Here is a 19,598-nt window from a genome sequence, read left to right as displayed (position 1 = left end):
TCCATTTCCCTTAATATTTCCCTTAGCAAGCCATTTTTCCCTTAGCTGGTTATTGTTGACATACTTGGATATAAAGTTAACTTACTTAACAGCGTTGGTTACATGATCCTCACAATTAAATATCACATGCAAAAATAAAAAAATATGTAACTTTTATAACCTTGCTGGCTTACACAAAGTGTATAGTCAAGCACAAAAACATTTATAATTTAATATTTTTATTTATTTATTATCAGCACTACCAATAATAAAGGTGAGATTATGAATCAGCACCATGGAGCAAATTCGTAGCTATCCAAAATATTAAATAAAAATATTTTTATAAATAAAAATGTATAGCTATACAGTATATGTCTTGAAAAATATGAGATGTTACTATGTGTGTGTGTGTGTGTGTCTAAATAACTAAAAAACTAAATATTGATTATAAAAGGTGAGGGGTAGAGATATACTGCAAGTCAGAGAATTACAAAGATATTTATAAGATAAAATGAGATACACTTTGTTAGAGCAGTATGACATATTTACAGCTAGTGCTGGACGATATGGCCAAAATTTATATCACGGTACATTCCTTAATTTCGGTCGATACAATATAATTTCGATATCGATATAAATATTTGGAAGGCCTCAGAAAAACTGTTAGGAATCCCTGCAATGGAAATCTGTACCTATTACTGTCTTTAAAGCCTCCTCTCATAAAAAACTGTATAATACTTTAGAAATTAAAAAATGGTCAGAATGAATTAATGCTCACCTTTATTTGAATGTAGCAATATAAAAACATGACATCTCTGTCAAACACAAACCAATAACCTATTTACATTTTACCAATATAAATAACTTTACATTACAACAGAGGCAGAGCTTCTTATCCTTTTGTAAACATATTTAACAGATCTAAACAAAAGTGCCTCATCCAGGATAAAGAATGCAGAAAGCCTTCATTTATATAAAAGGAACACGATATCACCGTCAAATAAACAAACCTATATCAACTATAAATAACTTAGATACAACATAAACTACATAAGTGCTTCAGCCAGAATAAGGAAGATATTGTGTGTAGTGAAACTGCTTGAGGTGGTGGAACAGATTAGATGCATTACCGTTGCTAGTCAACTCCACTTTCCGGCACAATTGGGAGCAAGCTGAAGTTTATCAGACCTTTGAAAGCCGAACCACTGAATTAGACCTGCCTCCCTCAACTATCTCTCCTGTTTAATCACTTGTGGAAGCATCAGGTGTGCTCATTCTGCATCTAAAATCTAAAATTCTGCATCAGGGCCGAGCCTAATCGAGGAACTCGGTTCGGCCGCACTGCGCTCCGCTCGGCTTCATAGCGGGAGGTTCTAGGTGTGGACCGGAGCGCAGCCGAGCTTCAAGTTTTAGTAGTATGGATTATAGTGTAAAGTGTGATACTAAAGTAGTAGTATAACACTGTATTCAGTGCTCAGGACAGCAGCAGTGTTTCTGCTACATACATTTTGCAGCTGCAGCCTGCTGACAGTCAAGATACAACTACATATTAAAATGTCTGTGAATTTATAATGGAATAAAAGTACTGAAGCCTTTATTGTAGTATGAAGGTGTCCCAGTAGTTTTCTCCATATAGTGTAACTAATGTAGGTAATTCTTTTTGGTTAATTGACCTGCTTTTATTTTAATACACAATTTTTTTTTCTTTGTTTTTCCAGAATAAACAACCAGGATATTTAATAAAGAACAGTGTTAAACTGCTGAAAGAGGTGAAGCACAAGCCATCCAGAAGAATCTCCTGAAAACGCAGAAATTGTTTGCTACATTTCACAGACAGATGGAGCCAAGTCCCGACATGGAGAAACATCAGCACTCTATCAAGAGTTTTACTAAACAGAGTACTCTCAAAAAACACCAGCGCATTCACACAGGAGAGAAACCACATCACTGCTCAGACTGTGGGAAGAGTTTTAATCAACAGAGTAATCTCAAAAAACACCAGCGCATTCACACAGGAGAGAAACCGTATCACTGCTCAGACTGTGGGAAGAGTTTTAATCAACAGAGTACTCTCAAACTGCACCAGCGCATTCACACAGGAGAGAAACCGTATTACTGCTCCGATTGTGGGAAGAGTTTTACTAAACAGAGTAATCTCAAAATACACCAGCGCATTCACACAGGAGAGAAACCGTATCACTGCTCAGACTGTGGGAAGAGTTTTAATCTACTGAGTACTCTCAAACTGCACCAGCGCATTCACACAGGAGAGAAACCGTATCACTGCTCAGACTGTGGAAAGAGTTTTACTAAACAGAGTAATCTCAAACTGCATCAGCGCATTCACACAGGAGAGAAACCGTATTACTGTTTCGACTGTGGGAAGAGTTTTACTAAACAGAGTGATCTCAAAAAACACCAGCGCATTCACACAGGAGAGAAACCGTATTACTGCTCAGACTGTGGGAAGAGTTTTACTAAACAGAGTGATCTCAAAATACACCAGCGCATTCACACAGGAGAGAAACCATATTACTGTTTCGACTGTGGGAAGAGTTTTACTAAACAGAGTAATCTCAAACTGCATCAGCGCATTCACACAGGAGAGAAACCGTATTACTGTTTCGACTGTGGGAAGAGTTTTACTAAACAGAGTAATCTCAAAAAACACCAGCGCATTCACACAGGAGAAAAACCGTATTACTGCTCCGATTGTGGGAAGAGTTTTACTGAACAGAGTAATCTCAAACTGCACCAGCGCATTCACACGGGAGAGAAACCGTATTACTGCTCAGACTGTGATAAGTGTTTTACTACACAGAGTAATCTCAAACTGCACCAGCGCATTCACACAGGAGAGAAACCATATCACTGCTCAGACTGTGATAAGTGTTTTACTACACAGAGTAATCTCAAACTGCATCAGCGCACTCACACAGGAGAGAAACCGTATTACTGTTTCGACTGTGGGAAGAGTTTTAATCAACAGAGTCATCTCAAAAAACACCAGCGCATTCACACAGGAGAGAAACCGTATCGCTGTTTCGACTGTGGGAAGAGTTTTAATCAACAGAGTAATCTCAAAAAACACCAGCGCATTCACACAGGAGAGAAACCGTATCACTGTTCAGACTGTGGGAAGAGTTTTACTTTACAGAGTGAACTTATATTACATCAGTGCATTCACAAAAGATAGAAAAGTATCCCAAATATGTTCCTCTGCCATAAAAAATGCAAACCTTAAATCTTTCAGACAGCCAAAAACACCTCATCATGCACAAAATCTTCACTCTGTTACAAGAACTTCATTTAAAAATGGCTTTTTACAGGTTCAGAAAAATGAATCTTATCCAGAGATGATGTTTACTGAATTTCATGCTGTGTTTTTATGTATGTTTGTATACCTACATTAGTTAATGCCTGCAGAGCTCTTCAACACTTAGTGTTGTGTTTTAAGAAGTTTTTACACACAGAATCATAAATGGTACCACTAACAGCATAAACTAGGAACATACATTTTTACAATTTTTTCAGTGATATGCTGAATAAATAGTAAAGCGATGATGCTAGCTCAGAGTAAAATCGTATATTAAATCTCAGCATTAGCTTTAGAACTAATAATAAACAAAAGTGAGGATTTTATCATTCTGGGACATTTTTAGGTTTAAAAATTGAATATGCTTTGCCATAAGTAGGAAATGATCATTTGGTCAACTTATGTCATTTACAGCCTTAACACATTCTCAATTGTTTACATATAAAAACTTTCTTTATTTTTTCCTCCACTCCACGTTTGTAGTTTGTAGTTGGAGCGAGGGCACTGCCAGTGTTTGCTCCAGATGTTAGATTAGCATTACTTAGTCTTTTAAAATTTAGATGTCGTAGTTTAAAGGAGTAGAGTATTCTTAGGAGTAGAGAATATTCTTAGCTTGCAACAAAAGGCCAACAAAATCCTTTTCAGAGTTTAAAAAAAAAAAAACGGTCTAGCTGTAGTTTCCATACTGAAAGCAACACTCAGCAGGCTATGCAGCAGTAAGACTGCAGGATCCTTGATTCCCTCTACTGCACATGTGTCAAACACAAGGCCCGCGGGCCAAATGTGGCCACATCCAAGCGAGAGCTTGTAAGATCTTAGTGTCTATAATAAATAGGTCAGAAGCGTTCTTTGACCAAAAACTACTTTTCCCACAATGCTTGATTGTATTACCCGCGAAGTTACGGCTTACTGCCACTACACGGCAGTGTAGTCATTGATGTGGAAACCCTGCCGGAGGGAAGGCGTAACTTCGCGGGTGGAATTGAGACATACAAACGTTTATCCCATAATGTCCAGAAAAAGAGAAGCTGATGCAGATGGACGGCTGTGCTTCAAGGCGAAAGACCGGTATGCCTTTTGTGTTACGAAGAGTGTTACTGACCAAAATAAACGCTTGTTAGGAGAGATATAAGTTCTGTGTAAATATTTATAAGACAATAGCTGACAAAATCTGTTTTAATGACGTTAATAAACATCACTGTGACAGCGCTAGTCGCAGTTTCACCACAGCAAAGGAAGAGGACGTGAATCACTTATCTAACCAGCCTTTACTGATTTCTGCCCCCAATAACCCTTTCAATAACCTCTAATAGACTTTAATAGTCTTCAGTAGCCTTCAACAGTCTAACCTTGCAGCCGTGGTGTGTTCACTAAACTCCGTAGTTATAAACATCCTGAGGTTAGCAGCGCGCTAACTGACCTGTTTATAATGGAATCCGAGCAGTGACTCCGTGACGGCTGCTCTAAACTGCTGCTGTTAGCTGCTTGGGCTGAAAGATGAACTGTAGAGAGCTGTATTATCCGGTTAGTGGGGTTAAAATCTTTATTTTCTACACAGAAGAATTTTAAAAACTGTAAAAACGCTCCAGACTGGCTCACCTGAGCCTGTAGCCCGTGGCTGGGCTGTAGCTCTGACTGAGTAAAGACTGCGGGCTTGTGCTGCTGCTGCAGCTCCGACTAGTGGTTGGATGAGGAACTGCTAAATCTGAGGAAATGCTAAATCTGTCACATGTTCTTAACAGCTCACAATTTTTGATTTTATATTTATTAAGCCTTATTTCAGTATCAAACGTTTTGATCAAAGTTAATATAACTTGTATTTTATGTCATTTCTATTCACTTGACTAGTTTGGTTCTTGATTGATGGAGTTTTTGGATTTCATAACATGACAAATTAAAAGGATTTATGTTAATAGAGCAACAAGCAAACATTTTTTCCATGCAACTGTAATATTTGATTGAATAATTAATATATTGAGAGTTATTTAACATTAAGGAGTAATTACATTCATTTTATATTACATTTGATTACATTTTATTACATTTATAAGTTACATCTGGCCCTCAGTGGACAGCCAATATGCCAATGTGGCCCTCGGCCAAAATGAGTTTGACACCCCTGCTCTACTGGTTTTCTCATTGGTCTATGGTTCAGTCAGTCTGATTAAAAATCTGCAAGTTAATCTACAGGGATATTTGGTTGTGTTGTGTTGCTAAAGTTATATACTCTGTTATCTTTTCCTTATTTGGTATCGCTTTGCTAAAGGGTTTTTTTATATCTCTAAAGGTACTAAAAATATCTAATCCATTTACTTTATTGATTGTTTTATCCAGTACCAGCTATTATCGTTGTTTTACATCACCTTATGTATTTACTCATATTCATATCTATGTGATTCAATAAAAGGCTTTTATATTGCAAGATCTGCAATCTTATCTATTCTTTCAACTTAAGCATTTAGCCAAAAGCTTTTGTACACAGCCAAACATACATTCAAGCAACCACTATATGCAGTGCCTTGCAAAAGTATTCGGCCCCCCCTTGAACTTTTCAAACTTTTGCCACATTTTGTGCTTCAAACATAAATATATGATTTTTTTGTTTGTTTTTTTTGTGAAGAATTAACAAGTGTGTAAGAATACGGAGGAGTTTTGCCTTACTATGTTCATTGTTCATTGATTAAAGGGTTAATCTGTGTGTAACTAAATCAGCATTTCACTTAATCAGTATGTTATTCAAGCATTTAGCACGATTCATGATGATTCACATTGTGACTTAGAATGTATGTATATTGTGTCCTTGTGCTCAAAGCAAGGCCGTTTTTCTTGCAACTTAGCATGATTGATTTTTTCCAGCAGAACCATGAGTTTCTGTACATGTAATCTATAGTCTGATAAGGTTGGGGTGACCGAGTTCTCGGCTGACGTATAGGATGAATAACTGCTTATCAGTATCAGGATCCGGGGGGTGTGAGGAGCCTCCTCACACACCATTAGACTGAGGCCAGGCGAATGCCTGTTTTTATTAGACTCTGTCTAGGAAGAAGAGTAGAGTTGGGCGGGAGAGCTTCTCCCGAGAGGGACTACAGAGCCACAGGTCCTGTTCACACAGCCGAGAACTCTGGAAACCCCAACTTTTCTCACCTTTGGGGTTTTCCTCTTATTTTCACCTTTTTATTTCAATTCATTTTTCAATAATCTTTTTACTCAATTTTTGATGTATCCAAAAAAACTGTTTTGCTCAGAAGATTCTTTGAATAAAATCTGACGGAACTACAATTTTGGACTGGATCTCCTTTTCTTCTTTATGACGTATCATGCCAGATACATCATAATTCGAACAGTAGATCAATAATCTTTCAATCGTGAAGTGGAACGAAATTTATTGGATACACATTATGTTGAGATACTCAGTATTTTGAGAACATTGGTATTTAACTTGTGTGAAACTGACACCAATAAATCCATAACTCCTGCTATTTACTTACATAGAAGTGTTTTTTTTTTCTCAGTAGCTCAGTCGCTGTGAAGTGTGGAGGATAGTTTTGCAATATATTGATTATCGCTGAATCGCAGTTTTGAGATATCACCGTTATCATTAATTTACCACTTTGCTCAAAGGTGCTGAAAAAAACTTGAAAATGGGCCTTGAAAGTGCTTGAAAAGTGCTTGAATTTTACATGGTAAAAGGTGTTTGAACCCTGTGTTTAAAAACCCCAGCAGCACTGCTGCACCTGATCTACATGTACCAACACAACACACACGAACACGTCACCACATTAGTGTCAATGCAGTTTTAAGAAATATTTATCACGAAAATAAAGCTCTCTGGCGCTGGGAATTAAATATACAGGGTAAAATTTAGGCTAATCGGATATGCAGGTGAAAAAATAAACTGTGAAAAAATATGTGTGTGAATATGTGTATGTTTATACCTACAAATCTCAAATGTAAATTGACATAATATGGACCATTAAATGACGGTAACAACCTGACTGTTTGACACTTAGCTAATCTGCATACCAGTAGGAGAGAGCAGAGATAGACTGGCTGTGTATGAAACGGTAGGCAGCTACCACAATCCCTCATGCCTGAGCTGTTCATATGTTAACACCCACTAAATGATTAACCCTTTACAAGTATTAATATGAACTTTAGGAAAAAGAATATAAACAGAATTGCCCTTTTTTCTATTGTGAGTTAAATGAAGTCACTGCTGCCTATTCTAATAAGCTAACCGTATGACTAGCTTGACGAGCTCTGGGGACATTTTTACATGGGATGTGTCTGAAAGATCTGTGGAAAAAAAAGACATTGCTTAAAATAATAAAAAGTATTATTACAAACGTTACAAAATGACTTTCTGAGCTGAAAACAAAAAAAAAGAAAATATGTTTTATAAAATTTATTGAGATATCATATATATCCTATACCCAGTTTATAGACACATTTGGGACATACCGGGGTTGGACAATGAAATTGAAACACCTGTCTACAGTCACTCAGTGTTGGATCTTAGTTTTACATGAAAATAAATCTATGCCAGTTTTTATTCTGAGCTCTGGCTCGCTTCTTTTTTTTCCTCCTTTTTTCCTCCCTGTATCACAAACTCTTCTAGTTCCTCCCTTTACCCAAGTTTGATTTTAGGAAGTCTTTTACGTCTTCTCTGTATATGTGTTGTTTGCAGAGGCGGTCTTTGCATAGAGGCGTTGCTAGGCAACTGCCGTAGGGCTCGTCCCACTGCAGCCCACTGTAGGGGCCCTTTGACTAGCTGCAAACTTTCCATAGGCCTACAGCTGGTAATTGGGGCCCTTTGGACAGTAATTCACGGATAGTGTGTTCATAAATGGTGATTCTTGTATGTTTAAAATGGAAACAAAGATAACACAATACATTACAAAGAAATACAGAATCCGTCCACACCCCCTCTCTTTCGCGTTAAAATGGAATATTCCATCCATGCCATGTGGCCATGCCGGTGAACCACAAACGCGCTGCTTGTGAAAGATGGAATTAAAGTGAAATTAAGTGTACAAGTGGGTTGTGAGTGAAGCCATGAAGCGCCACCACCCAAGTGGCTAAACTTAAAACAGATGCTCTTCCAAAAGCTTTTTTAGTGTGTCAGCACCACTGGACCAAATGTTTTGGTGGAGGAGGAGGACGAGGAGGTGCCATACTAGGGTTGTGTCATTTATGACCCAACATCGCGATGGACCATTGCGATGCCACGCCCACTTTTTTTATTTTTCCAGAAACATGCACTGACCTTCTTTAGGTCTTCTTCACCTAAAACTTTAGCAGGGATTGTACAGAAAAAGATCAAATCAGGTATATAACTTAAATGAATTAGAGGCAGGGATAAAATTAAAATACCCTACTGCTATAAATATGCCTCATTGGCATGTTATTATATTATTTATTATTATTCTATTATTATTAAGATATTATTATTTATATCTAGGTTACAGCTTGTCTTCGTTTTCTTTCTACATGTCTGTATTAATTTTAAACATTTCATGTTATTCACGCTAATAGAATAAGCCTGCTCGTTGTGCGTCGGGTGCGTTGGGCACCTTACTTTGAATAATTACTAGTTACTAACGAAGTTACCCCACTATAAAAGTAACTAGTTACCAGTAAAAGTAAGTATTGACTTACTTTAAATCATGTAAATTCTATTATTATTATAAAAATAATAAACGAAAATAAAACCAAAATGTTGACAAAAATATAATCTAACGAATTTCAAAACATAGAAACGAAAAACGTTAAAATGGTATTGATATGACATAATACAATCAAACAGTTTAGCTTCAGTAAAGGAAAGCGCGCGCGGCATTGCGATAAAAAAAAAACTGGAGCCTATCCCAGCAGGCATCGGGCAGAAGGCAGGATACACCCAGGACAGGCCGCCAATCCATCGCAGGGCAGACAGACACAGACAGACAAAAAGACACATTCACTCACACACTCACACCTGAGGGGCAATTTCAATCAAGTTCCAATTAGTCTGAACGTGCCGTCTTTGGCCTGTGGGAGGAAACCGGAGAACCCGGAGGAAACCCACGCAGACACGGGGAGAACGTGCAAACTCCACACAGAAAGACCCGGGTTGCCCCAGCCGGGAATCAAGGCCGTCTTGCTGTGAGGCAGAAGTGCTACCCACTGCGCCACCGTGCCGCCCATTCATTTTAAATATTTTTAGTATTTTATTGATCAAACACCCCCGCCACCGATATCATCCATCGCGATGTTTCAATGTAAGCATCGTCATCTGCCAGTTAAGGAGACATCGCCCAACCCTATGCCGTACACTCTCTCACACACACAAACACACACACACACACACACACACACACACACACACTCACTCCCCCCAAACTCTCCTCATTCAGTCACATACCCTTTTTCTCTCTCTTTCGCCCCCACATATGTTCCCTCTCATACACATGCATTATCTCTCTCTCTCTCTCTCTTATTCACACACTCACACAGGGACACTCTTCATCACTCACTCAGATGCCTCTCTCACACACTCATTCTCTCTCTTTCTGTCACACATGCACTTACACAAACTCTGCCTCCTCTCTCTCTCTCTCTCTCTCTCTCATATTTTCACTCTACATGTTGATGTGATTGATAATTATTCTTTATCATTAAGTTCAGTTACAATTCTAGATAATAATTACTGATTGACTCACACAAATGCTCTCAGTCACACTGCTTTACCTTTTTTTTGGCATTGGGGTGTATATTTTATTTAAAGATATGTTTATTGATTGCACATATAAAAAGTACAATTAGCATTGAAAGCTTCAATTTTCTTTTTTTACTATTTTTTTAAAATAAATATTTTCCATTTTGACATACAATGGTGTTATATCTGAAACTTATTTCTCGCATATTAACATTGATGGCCCCCTAGCTAAATTCGCCTTGAGCCCCCAAATTGCCACTGATCACCATATAGCTAGGTAACCAAGTCTTATTGTTAAGGAAACTTCTCCTTAACTGAAACTAATTAAAACGGTAAATAAAAGAAAAACTAAAACGAACTGAAATGACAGATTGAATACCCTCATTTTTGTGTTTGTTAATTTATTTATAATTGATTTATATTAATGTGGTATATCATGATATATATCGTTATTGTGATATCTTTTTTTCCCATATTGACCAGCACTACTTCTAAGTAATATTAATTCATAAAATTTTATTTTTTTACCTTTTAAATCTTTATCTGATTTAAATTTGAATGAAACATGTATTAGTGAAGGGTGTTCGGTTAACTTACCAACATACACTTGTACTTATATGCAATAAAATGGCATTGTAAGATCTAGCTGCTGTTTTATTTTTTCAAATTCCTGCTACATTGATCACTTGACCAACGATGTCTAAAAACCTTTTCCTTTAGACCACTTTATAAAAGATTCCTCATTTTTTTTTACAACACAGTTAATAATTTTCCACCACATTAGCTTCAGACTAACAGTGATATGCACTCTGAGATCAATATGTGTTGTTTTGTATATGTAAAACAAAATCCTTTAAATATAAAAAACACAAAAGAAAATTTGGTGAGAAATGTAAATTTAATTGTGTTTTACCAAGAAAAACTGCAGCTCCACATCAATGGCTTAACTGATTTGTTTACTAAATCAATATAGCTGACACGGTGGCGAATCACAGCATCGGGTTAAATCCCAACTTCATCTGCAGAGCCAGAGAGCAGCAGAAGCTCACACCAGCAGATTCAGAGCAGCAGCTCCAAGACCTGCTGCAGTTTTACAGAAGCTAATGTTACCCACAGTTTCATCATCTCGATATCTATGTTGTATATGCTGGAGAGTGAGTGAACTCTGACCCGACTCTTTCCTTTTTTTATGTTCTAGAAATTAGATAATATTACTTTTTTCCCAGACGAGGGACCTGGGTTACAAAAGCACTGGGAACATTAGCTAGCTAGATAGCATTAGATACTTGGGTTAATAAAAGCACTGGGAACATTTGCTAGTGTTGTAAAAAGAAAATGAAAGATGGGTTACCCCCATCCACCATCCAGGGTACAACTCCCCTGCATGTTCGTTTTGATGGAGAGAGTCGCAGACAGGTGGAGTGGAGTTGAAAGCAAATCAAGTATTTATTACAAAATACTGAATTCAGGAGAACCAATACATACAAGACAGTTAACAGCCATCAAATAGTAAAAGTTCTGACCCCCCTCTGATCTGACTCCATGTTTATACCCCAAATGACGTGAAACCTGCTGATGAGGCGTTGCTAAAATCATCTCATGTTAGTATGCGTAATTTCACGTGTTAGTAATCCGTTTCACGTGTCTGACCGGACCACTAGTGTTTGGCCTTGACTGTGTGCAGTCAGACAGTGTGGCATTGTTTCAGGAATTGACTGTGTGCAGTCAGACAGTGTGGCATTGTTTCAGGAATTGGACAGTGCCGCCCTCCCTATGTGCACGCGTCCTCCTCCCGCTTTGGTAGGTGAAGGACTTTACACGCACAGAGAGAAAGGCCGCCCTGTTCATCCCGAAGTCTCCTTTGTATCAATTCAGTTCGTACAGAGTGTACCAGTCGATGATTGATGGCCGTTAGTTAGGGTCATGCAGCGACCGAGATGCCTTAAGCGTGAGCTAAACAAGTCACACAATAGATTTCATATGTTATATGCTAATATGTCAGTAACACGTGGTTAATATGCCATACAGTAGATCCTATGTGTTAGTTAAATGCCTTATGTATCATTTGGGTTAATTTGCCATATAATAGAGTCTGTGTTAGTTACATGCCTGATCAAGCAATGTTTAACTATATGTGTAAAGAATATATATTGTGATTACTGTTTAGTCTTCTATATAAATGTGTATAAAATACAATGTGAGTAATATAAATGCGTATAAAATACAATGTGAGTATTGGTTAATCTTCTATATAAATGCATATAAAATACAAGGTTTCACACAATGATTATGTAATTATAGATGCTAAAGTTAAGTAATCATAATTGAAATAAACGGTTACTCTTCACTAGCTAGATAACATTAGTTACTTGGTTTAAAAAAAAAGCACTGGGAACATTGGCTAATTAAATAACATTAGATACTGGTTAAAAAGCACTGGGATCATTGGCTAGCTAGATAACATTATATACTTGGGTTAAAAATGCACTGAGAACATTTGCTAGCTAGATAACAATAGATACGTGTGTAGGACCGTTAAAAATATCCTGTGTATTTGTATTTGTATTATTTCTTTGTTTTTCGTTGTAAGTGTAAACGAACTCCATTTCCCAGGAGCCTTTTCTGTTTCGCGGGTTTTTCCTGCTGGTTTCCTGTTCAGCTCAGCCAATCATACGAGTGAAAAGCTCGACAGACATTTTTCTATCCAATCCGCGCCGAGTAGGGGCGGGACTAAGAGGGAGAGTGTGAGTGTCTGTGGGGGTGTGTTGGAGGAGAAGGAGAGAGAAAGTGAGGAGAGAAGTTGTGTTTAGACTCTCCGGAGCGCTTTTATTTACTTGTTATCCGCTCTATAACACAGTTACAGTGCTATTGTACTGTATAGTGCTCTAAACCGCAGCGTTCAGTTCAGTTTTACTGCGGAACCTCTGAAGAGGCAGTTCAGCCGGACTGTGGAGTAAAGGCGCTTCTCCGCGGACTGAGAGCTGCTGCTGCTGGGTTTCCTCGCGCCTGTCTGCAGCAGCTCGGCCGGACCTCGCGTGTGAGTTGAACACGGAGGGTGTTCTGATCTTCCCGGCGCTCGTGCACTGCGTCGTCTCCCGCTGTGAGTGCTGGGGACTGCTGCGTTCTGACCGGGAGCACCGGGAACCGGGAGTCTGTTGTCATGGCTACTGAGGACGCCATCTCCGCGAGCTCTATGTGAACCGTGAGTAACGAATCAACTGACTCGGTTGACTCATTCGATTCACTTTCGCTGACTGAGTGGAGTTATAAGTGCACCAACGTACCGGCACAACAAAAAGCGCTTGAACTGTTTATCTGGGTGTTTTACCTCTTATTGGAGGTGTGTTTTCTCAGTTGAGTGTTTCATACTAATTGTTTAAACCAAGAATTGTTTTATTTATTTTGTTTTAACGTATTTTTATTAACCAGAGTTTCACCAAATATATAAATAAAAAGGTAAATAAAATGAGATTAACTGCTTACATAAATGCATTAAACATTGAATGGGTCAAATTGACCCCAAACATAATAGGCGGATTAAGTGACTCAAGCAACCAGGGGTGTTTGTTTTATTTCCACACAGAACCTGATATAATCTGGCCCAAATATTCTCAACATCAGTAACTTCTTCCTTTAATGTGTACAAAAATTCTGTCTAAATTGGCTTCTATTTTGTAGTAAAATGAGAATGCTTGCTGGACTCATTTGAACAAGTTTTTACCATTCTATTAACAAATAAACTCAAACAAATGTTTTTATATAATTATTTGTTTATAATTATTTGTTTAAAACTTTAATTTGCATATGAAGTTTCAAACGCTTTTACAAGTGTGAAATACCCTTCTATACAGAAATCAGGATGGTCCATTGTGATGTCAGAGAGTGATTTTACAGGGAGGAGCTGTGAATGATCTTAATTTATGGAAAGCTTTTAGAATACATAAATAGTAAGACTTTAGACAAGGTGAGCAACAAACAAGATCTACTGCAGTAAGATCTCCTTTTCAAGAACCTGCAGGACATCAATAGGGTAAATGCAAAAAAATGTAACCACAATATTTTAAATTAAATTTAGATTTAAAAAAGTGTCTACTGGAATCAATGTTACAATTGGTACTCTAACAACAGCACTGATCTTTCCATAGTAATTAGTAAGTGTTATTTGTTGGGGTAGTTTGAGGTGACTCTAACAACGAAATACATTTTTCTGATAAACTGGTGCACATTTCTATCTCTACTATCTCTGAGTGTCACTCTAACTGTAGCCATCTTACCTAAATTCAAATGTAAATGCAAACAAGTTGGGGCATCACTTGAAGTTTACCATCAACAGTGAGGACCAAGTCCATCTGGTACAACTTTAGCATTTACAGGGTTAAAAGGGTTGTATCAATTTGGTGTAAATTTCTGAACAGTGTTAACTTGCATGGTAAATTTTGTTTGTAAAAAAATGTTTGATTATTCATGGTGATCATAAGAAAGTGAAGCATTGATTATTTAATGGAGTAAGTGCTTCTCTTTGGGGTGGTCAAATGGTACTATTGATCAATTAAGTGAAAGCTCATCTTATTCAGTTCATTTTCAGTCATTAAAGATTATTATTATATTTTATTAAATATGAACTACATGGAACGAAAGGAACAAAAAATTCTGCACAGGTCTTCTAGGAGGCTGCCACGAGAAAATCTGGACACTGTATTATGTACAGTAACAGTTAGGGCTGTCCCTAACGATTATTTTGAAACGATTATTCTAACGATTATTTTTTTCGATTAGTCGACTAATCTATTTATTGAGAAACATATTTAAATAATTATTATTTTACGTTTTAAAGCAAACGATAAATTACTATATTTATATATAATAACAACAACAGCACAAGCCTACTAAACCAAACCCCACACTTATAATCACTTACATGTACAACACGTTTAGATCTATAACGCTAAAAATGGATAAGCTCCCATACACCACAACCGTGTGTTGCACTGTTTTCTGTGACCGCTAGATTTTGTGACCACGGGCAAGTAGTTCTCAGCAGACCGGTGCACTGGCCGATTCGAAACGTGTTCGTTTCTAATGTTTACCCCGACTGGCCAAAACGGTTCAGTTTAGGGCTGAGGGTGAAGGTGTAGGTATAGAAAGCTTCCGTTTTGCCAATGAACGCTCATAACCGTGAGCACTGGTCACAAAATTCCGACGGTGACAGAAAACGGTGTGACACCGCAGCGCCGACGGCGCTAGCTAAAATAACTTAAGGCAGCTAGCTTAGCTAAACACCTGAACTTATGAATAATGCTGCTGTTTCTGGAAACTGCGAAATGCCATGCACAAATATAAACCAAAACTGTATAATTTCTGCCTGTGGCAGGTTTAAAACCTTTGGTAGACAGCCTTAAGTCTTTTTAAGGACACCCGCGGAGACCCTGATGTAAACGGTAACTTACTGTGTGACCCTGTTGACATAGTGCTCCTGGATGTTTGCGCTTCAAGTGCTCCTTTTGCACATATGGCAGAGGACCACATTGTTGCCCTTTTGCGTGAAATGCTCCCAAACTTTAGATGCCCGCTGGCGTTTTTTTTGTAGCTGGAGATTGCTCTCCGGAGTCCATGCTCTCTAGAGCAGTGTTTCTCAACCAGGGTGCCGCGGCACCATCGGGGGTGCCGTCAAAATATTGCGCCTCACGTGCATATTTCCTTTCCAGAGTCAGCTCGTGTCGAGGTGTGTCCCAATTCACAGGCAGCACTAATCGCGCTAATTGTGACGCGCTATTTTATTTCATATTCCGCCAGCAACACCCCTCGTTCTCACCTGAAGTACTGCGCCAGCACCCCCCCCCCCCCCCCCTGTTCTCACCTGAAGTACTGCGCCAGCACACCACCCCCACCCCGCCCCCCCCCCCCCCGTAAACTGGGGTGCCTTGACATCTCGCAAATATTTAAAGGGTGACGTGATAGAAAAAAGGTTGAGAAACGCTGCTCTAGAGCTTACATTCTCTGCCCGAACCAGACATGACCCGGGCTCCAGAAAATAGTCAGAGATGTAGGCGTCTGTTTTTTAATTATATTTTTATAAAAAAAAAAAAAAAACGAAAATAATGAAAACTGAAAGTGAAACTAAACTAATTTATTTATAAGCGCTGTTTTCACTACCGCAGTTCTACAGCGGGGGTGTTGTGCCGATTCTGTCCGCGAAGTGGTAGTCTGATTCAGCAGGGAGTCGGATTCGGCACAAGCGCGGCGGCACCCCGCGGTCCGCGGTGTCAGTTGTAAGCGCTCGCGCTAGCCGCAAAATACGACAGAAAACACTGAGGGAGCTGTAGAATTATGTATGGGACTAGAATATGAACACGAGGAGATAAAAGAAAACCTTCACCTGTGAGTAGCTCTCACCAGAACACGCAAATCTCTCTCTCTCTGTTTGTGTGTGTGTCTCTCTCTCTCTCTCTCTTGCACGTGAACTCCTCCGCGTTTGACTTGCAGAACTGTGTTTAGCTGTTCTTAAAAATCATTTTAATTAAATAATAGTTCTATGCTTCTATGTTACCGTGTTAATTAACATAATTCTGATCATATTTCGCTCATTCAAACAGCCCGAAAACAGCCAGTTTATGGTTCAGGTCGGGTCGGGCTAGAGCAGAACGGGCACGGGCTCGGGCTGGGTCGGTTCGGAATTTTTGGGCCCGATCTAACCTCTAATGCTCTCCACAGGCGCCGCCATGTTTACGACGCGCCGACGCACGTTATGCAAATCGATGTATTTTCGTAATCGATGACGTCGATTATGTCGACGCGTCGCCCCAGCCCTAGTAACAGTAACACTACAGCATTAATAATCAGCATCTGATAACTGATGGTGATTATTTAACAGCTCATGAGTGCTTGTTTCCCTCTGCTCCGCTCCTAAACTGCAGCTAAAGTGGTAAAAGTTAAATTTACCTAAAATAATACAAATATATCTCCTCTCCTAATAAACTTTAATCTCAAAGTCAACGGTTTTATTATTATTATTTTTTAAGAGTGGCCCTAAAACGCTGTGGTACATGCGCAAACATACTTAAACATTCTGATTGGGGATGTAATCGGGTACAGGTGTTTACAAGGCTGTTATTCTTCTTCGTATCGGATTATTTATAGGATTGTCCACCTCATCCAATTGGATAGAAATATTTGAAATGGCCTCAATCGGACTATTCTATTCTATTATTCTATTCAGTCCTTATAAAGGCACTAAACAGGTGTCAGACTGATTATTATGAGTGACAAAAGGTGGCCTCCTTCTAGTGGCTGGAGGACCACCAGCACTCCCTTACACTATGGACTTCGACTGGGACAGAAGCTTTTATGGTAAATGAAGATGTACCAGTAGTTTTATCAGTATAGTGTAACTGATTTAGGCAGTTCTCTTCAGTTAATTGACCTGCTTTTATTTTAATATTTAATGGCATTTTTCTTTGTTTTTTTCCAGAAATTAAAATATTCTCCTGAAATTCATCACCAACAACCAGGATATTTAACTAAGAGCAATGTGAAACTGCTGAAAGAGGTGAAGCAAAAGCCGTCCAGAAGAATCTCCAGAACACACAGAAACAGTTTGCTACATTTAACAGACAAATGAAGCCAAGTCCCAACATGGAGAAACATCAGCACTCTGTCAAGAGTTTTACTAAACAGAGTAATCTCAAAAAACACCAGCGCATTCACACAGGAGAGAAACTGTATCACTGCTCAGACTGTGGGAAGAGTTTTAATCATCAGAGTAATCTCAAAATTCACCAGCACATTCACACAGGAGAGAAACCATATTGCTGCTCAGACTGTGGAAAGAGTTTTAATCAACAGAATCATCTCAAAAATCACCAGCGCATTCACACAGGAGAGAAACTGTATCACTGCTCAGACTGTGGGAAGAGTTTTACTACACAGAGTAATCTCAAAAATCACCAGCGCATTCACACAGGAGAGAAACCGTATTACTGCTCAGACTGTGGGAAGAGTTTTACTGAACAGAGTAGTTTCAAAAAACACCAGCGCATTCACACAGGAGAGAAACCGAATTACTGCTCAGACTGTGGGAAGAGTTTTACTCTACAGAGTACTCTCCAAATACACCAGCGCATTCACACAGGAGAGAAACCGTATTACTGCTCAGACTGTGGGAAGAGTTTTACTCAACAGAGTACTCTCCAAATACACCAGCGCATTCACACAGGAGAGAAACCGTATCACTGCTCAGACTGTTGGAAGAGTTTTACTCAACAGAGTAATCTTCGAAAACACCAGCGCATTCACACAGGAGAGAAACCGTTTTATTGCTCAGATTGTGGGAAGAGTTTTACTCAACAGAGTAAACTCAAAAAACACCAGCGCATTCACACAGGAGAGAAAACTCCATCTTAGTTCAGTTTGAAGGCAATTAAAAGTGCAAATCGTAAGTCTTTTCCACTACCACTAGGCCCATCTGCATGAAAGAAGAAGTGAAAACACCAGCTGAGGAACTCCAGAGTGTGTTCCCAAAAGTGAGACCCAGAGCCACAGAGAGAGACGACACTGTTCCGGGTACTGCCGTGTGGACTGGAGGAGCATCCAGACCCGCAGAGAGGCCAACAAAATCCTTTCCAGAGGTTAAATAAAACGCTCCAGCCGTAGTTCCCATACTGAAATCAACCTCCTCCAGGCTTGTGTAGTGCAGTGAGGTTGCAGGCTCATTCATTCCCTCTGATGGTGTTCTCATTTGTCTATGGTTCGTTCTGATTAAAAATCTGTAACCATAGAGGGATATAGATGGATATTTGGTTGTTGTATTACTCAAGTTTTATGCTCTCTTATCTTTTCCTTATTTAATATTATATGTTGCTTAAGGTTTTTTGATCTCCAAAATTTACTAAGAATATCCAAATCATGTAGTTTCTTAATTGTTTTTATCCACTACAAACTATTATCTTTGTATTGCTTCACCTCTATATTTACTCATCTGTGTGTTTTAATAAACGGCTTTTAGATTGCAGATCTGCAATCTCATTGTGTTTTCTCAACATATGTTGGACATGAAACCTATAGGCCTGAGATTGTCTCATGTTATTATTTGTTAAATACTCAAAGGTGCCCAACAGAGAAAGCCAGTGTAAAATGGATTTGTGTTGAGTGTAACAATAGTCAATTTAAGATTGAAATTCAGAAAAATATATTTTTTTAATGGTTCAGGCTTAAAAGGGTTAAATATACAATTACTTCCAAAGGTAGAGTAACATGGGTTTAACTTGTATTCATATGTTTATAAAGTTCTTTATTGTGAGTGCTTGTGGGTTGTGTTGTTTTGTTTTTTTAAAGAGCATAGTCATTCACCAACTACACTTAATTACCAAATTCTACATTTGAGTTATTGACCATTGTTATTGGTAGCTAGTGTAGGTAAATGTCCAAACAACAGTATTTCCTGTTTTACTGACTATTATAATTGGTAGCTAGCTTAGCTAAATATCCAAATACAGCATTTGCTATTTTACTGACCAAATGTATAAACAAGGCATTTCATGTTTTACTGACTATTATTATTGGTAGCTAGCCTAGCTAAATGTACAAATGTAGCATTTGCTGTTTTAATGA

General features: G+C 38.5%; 5 protein-coding genes across 9 annotated transcripts in view; 3 read left to right on the top strand and 2 right to left on the bottom strand.

The window, feature by feature from the left end:
• LOC125801194 (zinc finger protein 271-like) overlaps positions 1 to 6,574 on the top strand; it is a 72,533-nt gene extending 65,959 nt beyond the window's left edge. For 2 of the 3 annotated variants that reach the window (XM_049477522.1, XM_049477521.1), the window contains exon 2: positions 1,698 to 6,574. In XM_049477522.1, coding sequence (XP_049333479.1) covers positions 1,817 to 3,175 — 1,359 coding nt within the window. In that variant the 5' untranslated portion in view covers positions 1,698 to 1,816 and the 3' untranslated portion in view covers positions 3,176 to 6,574. The remainder of the gene's footprint in view (positions 1 to 1,697) is intronic. The other variant, XM_049477523.1, reaches the window with a different exon arrangement.
• The window catches only part of LOC125801205 (zinc finger protein 271-like), a 184,661-nt gene that overhangs the window by 70,451 nt on the left and 94,612 nt on the right, over positions 1 to 19,598 (top strand). The window lies entirely within an intron of this gene.
• Positions 1 to 19,598, bottom strand: part of LOC111190033 (zinc finger protein 239-like) — a 269,476-nt gene that overhangs the window by 172,283 nt on the left and 77,595 nt on the right. The gene's annotated exons all lie outside the window — the stretch shown is intronic.
• LOC125801519 (zinc finger protein 239-like) overlaps positions 1 to 19,598 on the bottom strand; it is a 140,463-nt gene that overhangs the window by 50,164 nt on the left and 70,701 nt on the right. The window lies entirely within an intron of this gene.
• On the top strand, positions 12,821 to 19,287 carry LOC125801470 (zinc finger protein 239-like). Its single transcript, XM_049478246.1, has 2 exons — positions 12,821 to 13,194; positions 17,461 to 19,287. Exon 2 carries the CDS (start codon positions 17,607 to 17,609, stop codon positions 18,390 to 18,392), a length of 786 nt encoding a protein of 261 aa, XP_049334203.1. The 5' UTR covers positions 12,821 to 13,194; positions 17,461 to 17,606; the 3' UTR covers positions 18,393 to 19,287.

Source organism: Astyanax mexicanus, chromosome 4 (assembly GCF_023375975.1).
Source record: "Astyanax mexicanus isolate ESR-SI-001 chromosome 4, AstMex3_surface, whole genome shotgun sequence".
Classification (NCBI taxonomy): domain Eukaryota; kingdom Metazoa; phylum Chordata; class Actinopteri; order Characiformes; family Acestrorhamphidae; genus Astyanax; species Astyanax mexicanus.
Note: the sequence above shows the minus strand (reverse complement) of the source record. Positions and strands in the feature narration are given on the sequence as shown.

Bases quoted from the DNA above. Each gene is read 5' to 3' on its own strand.
- LOC125801470 (XM_049478246.1), top strand. From the start codon at position 17,607: ATGAAGCCAAGTCCCAACATGGAGAAACATCAGCACTCTGTCAAGAGT.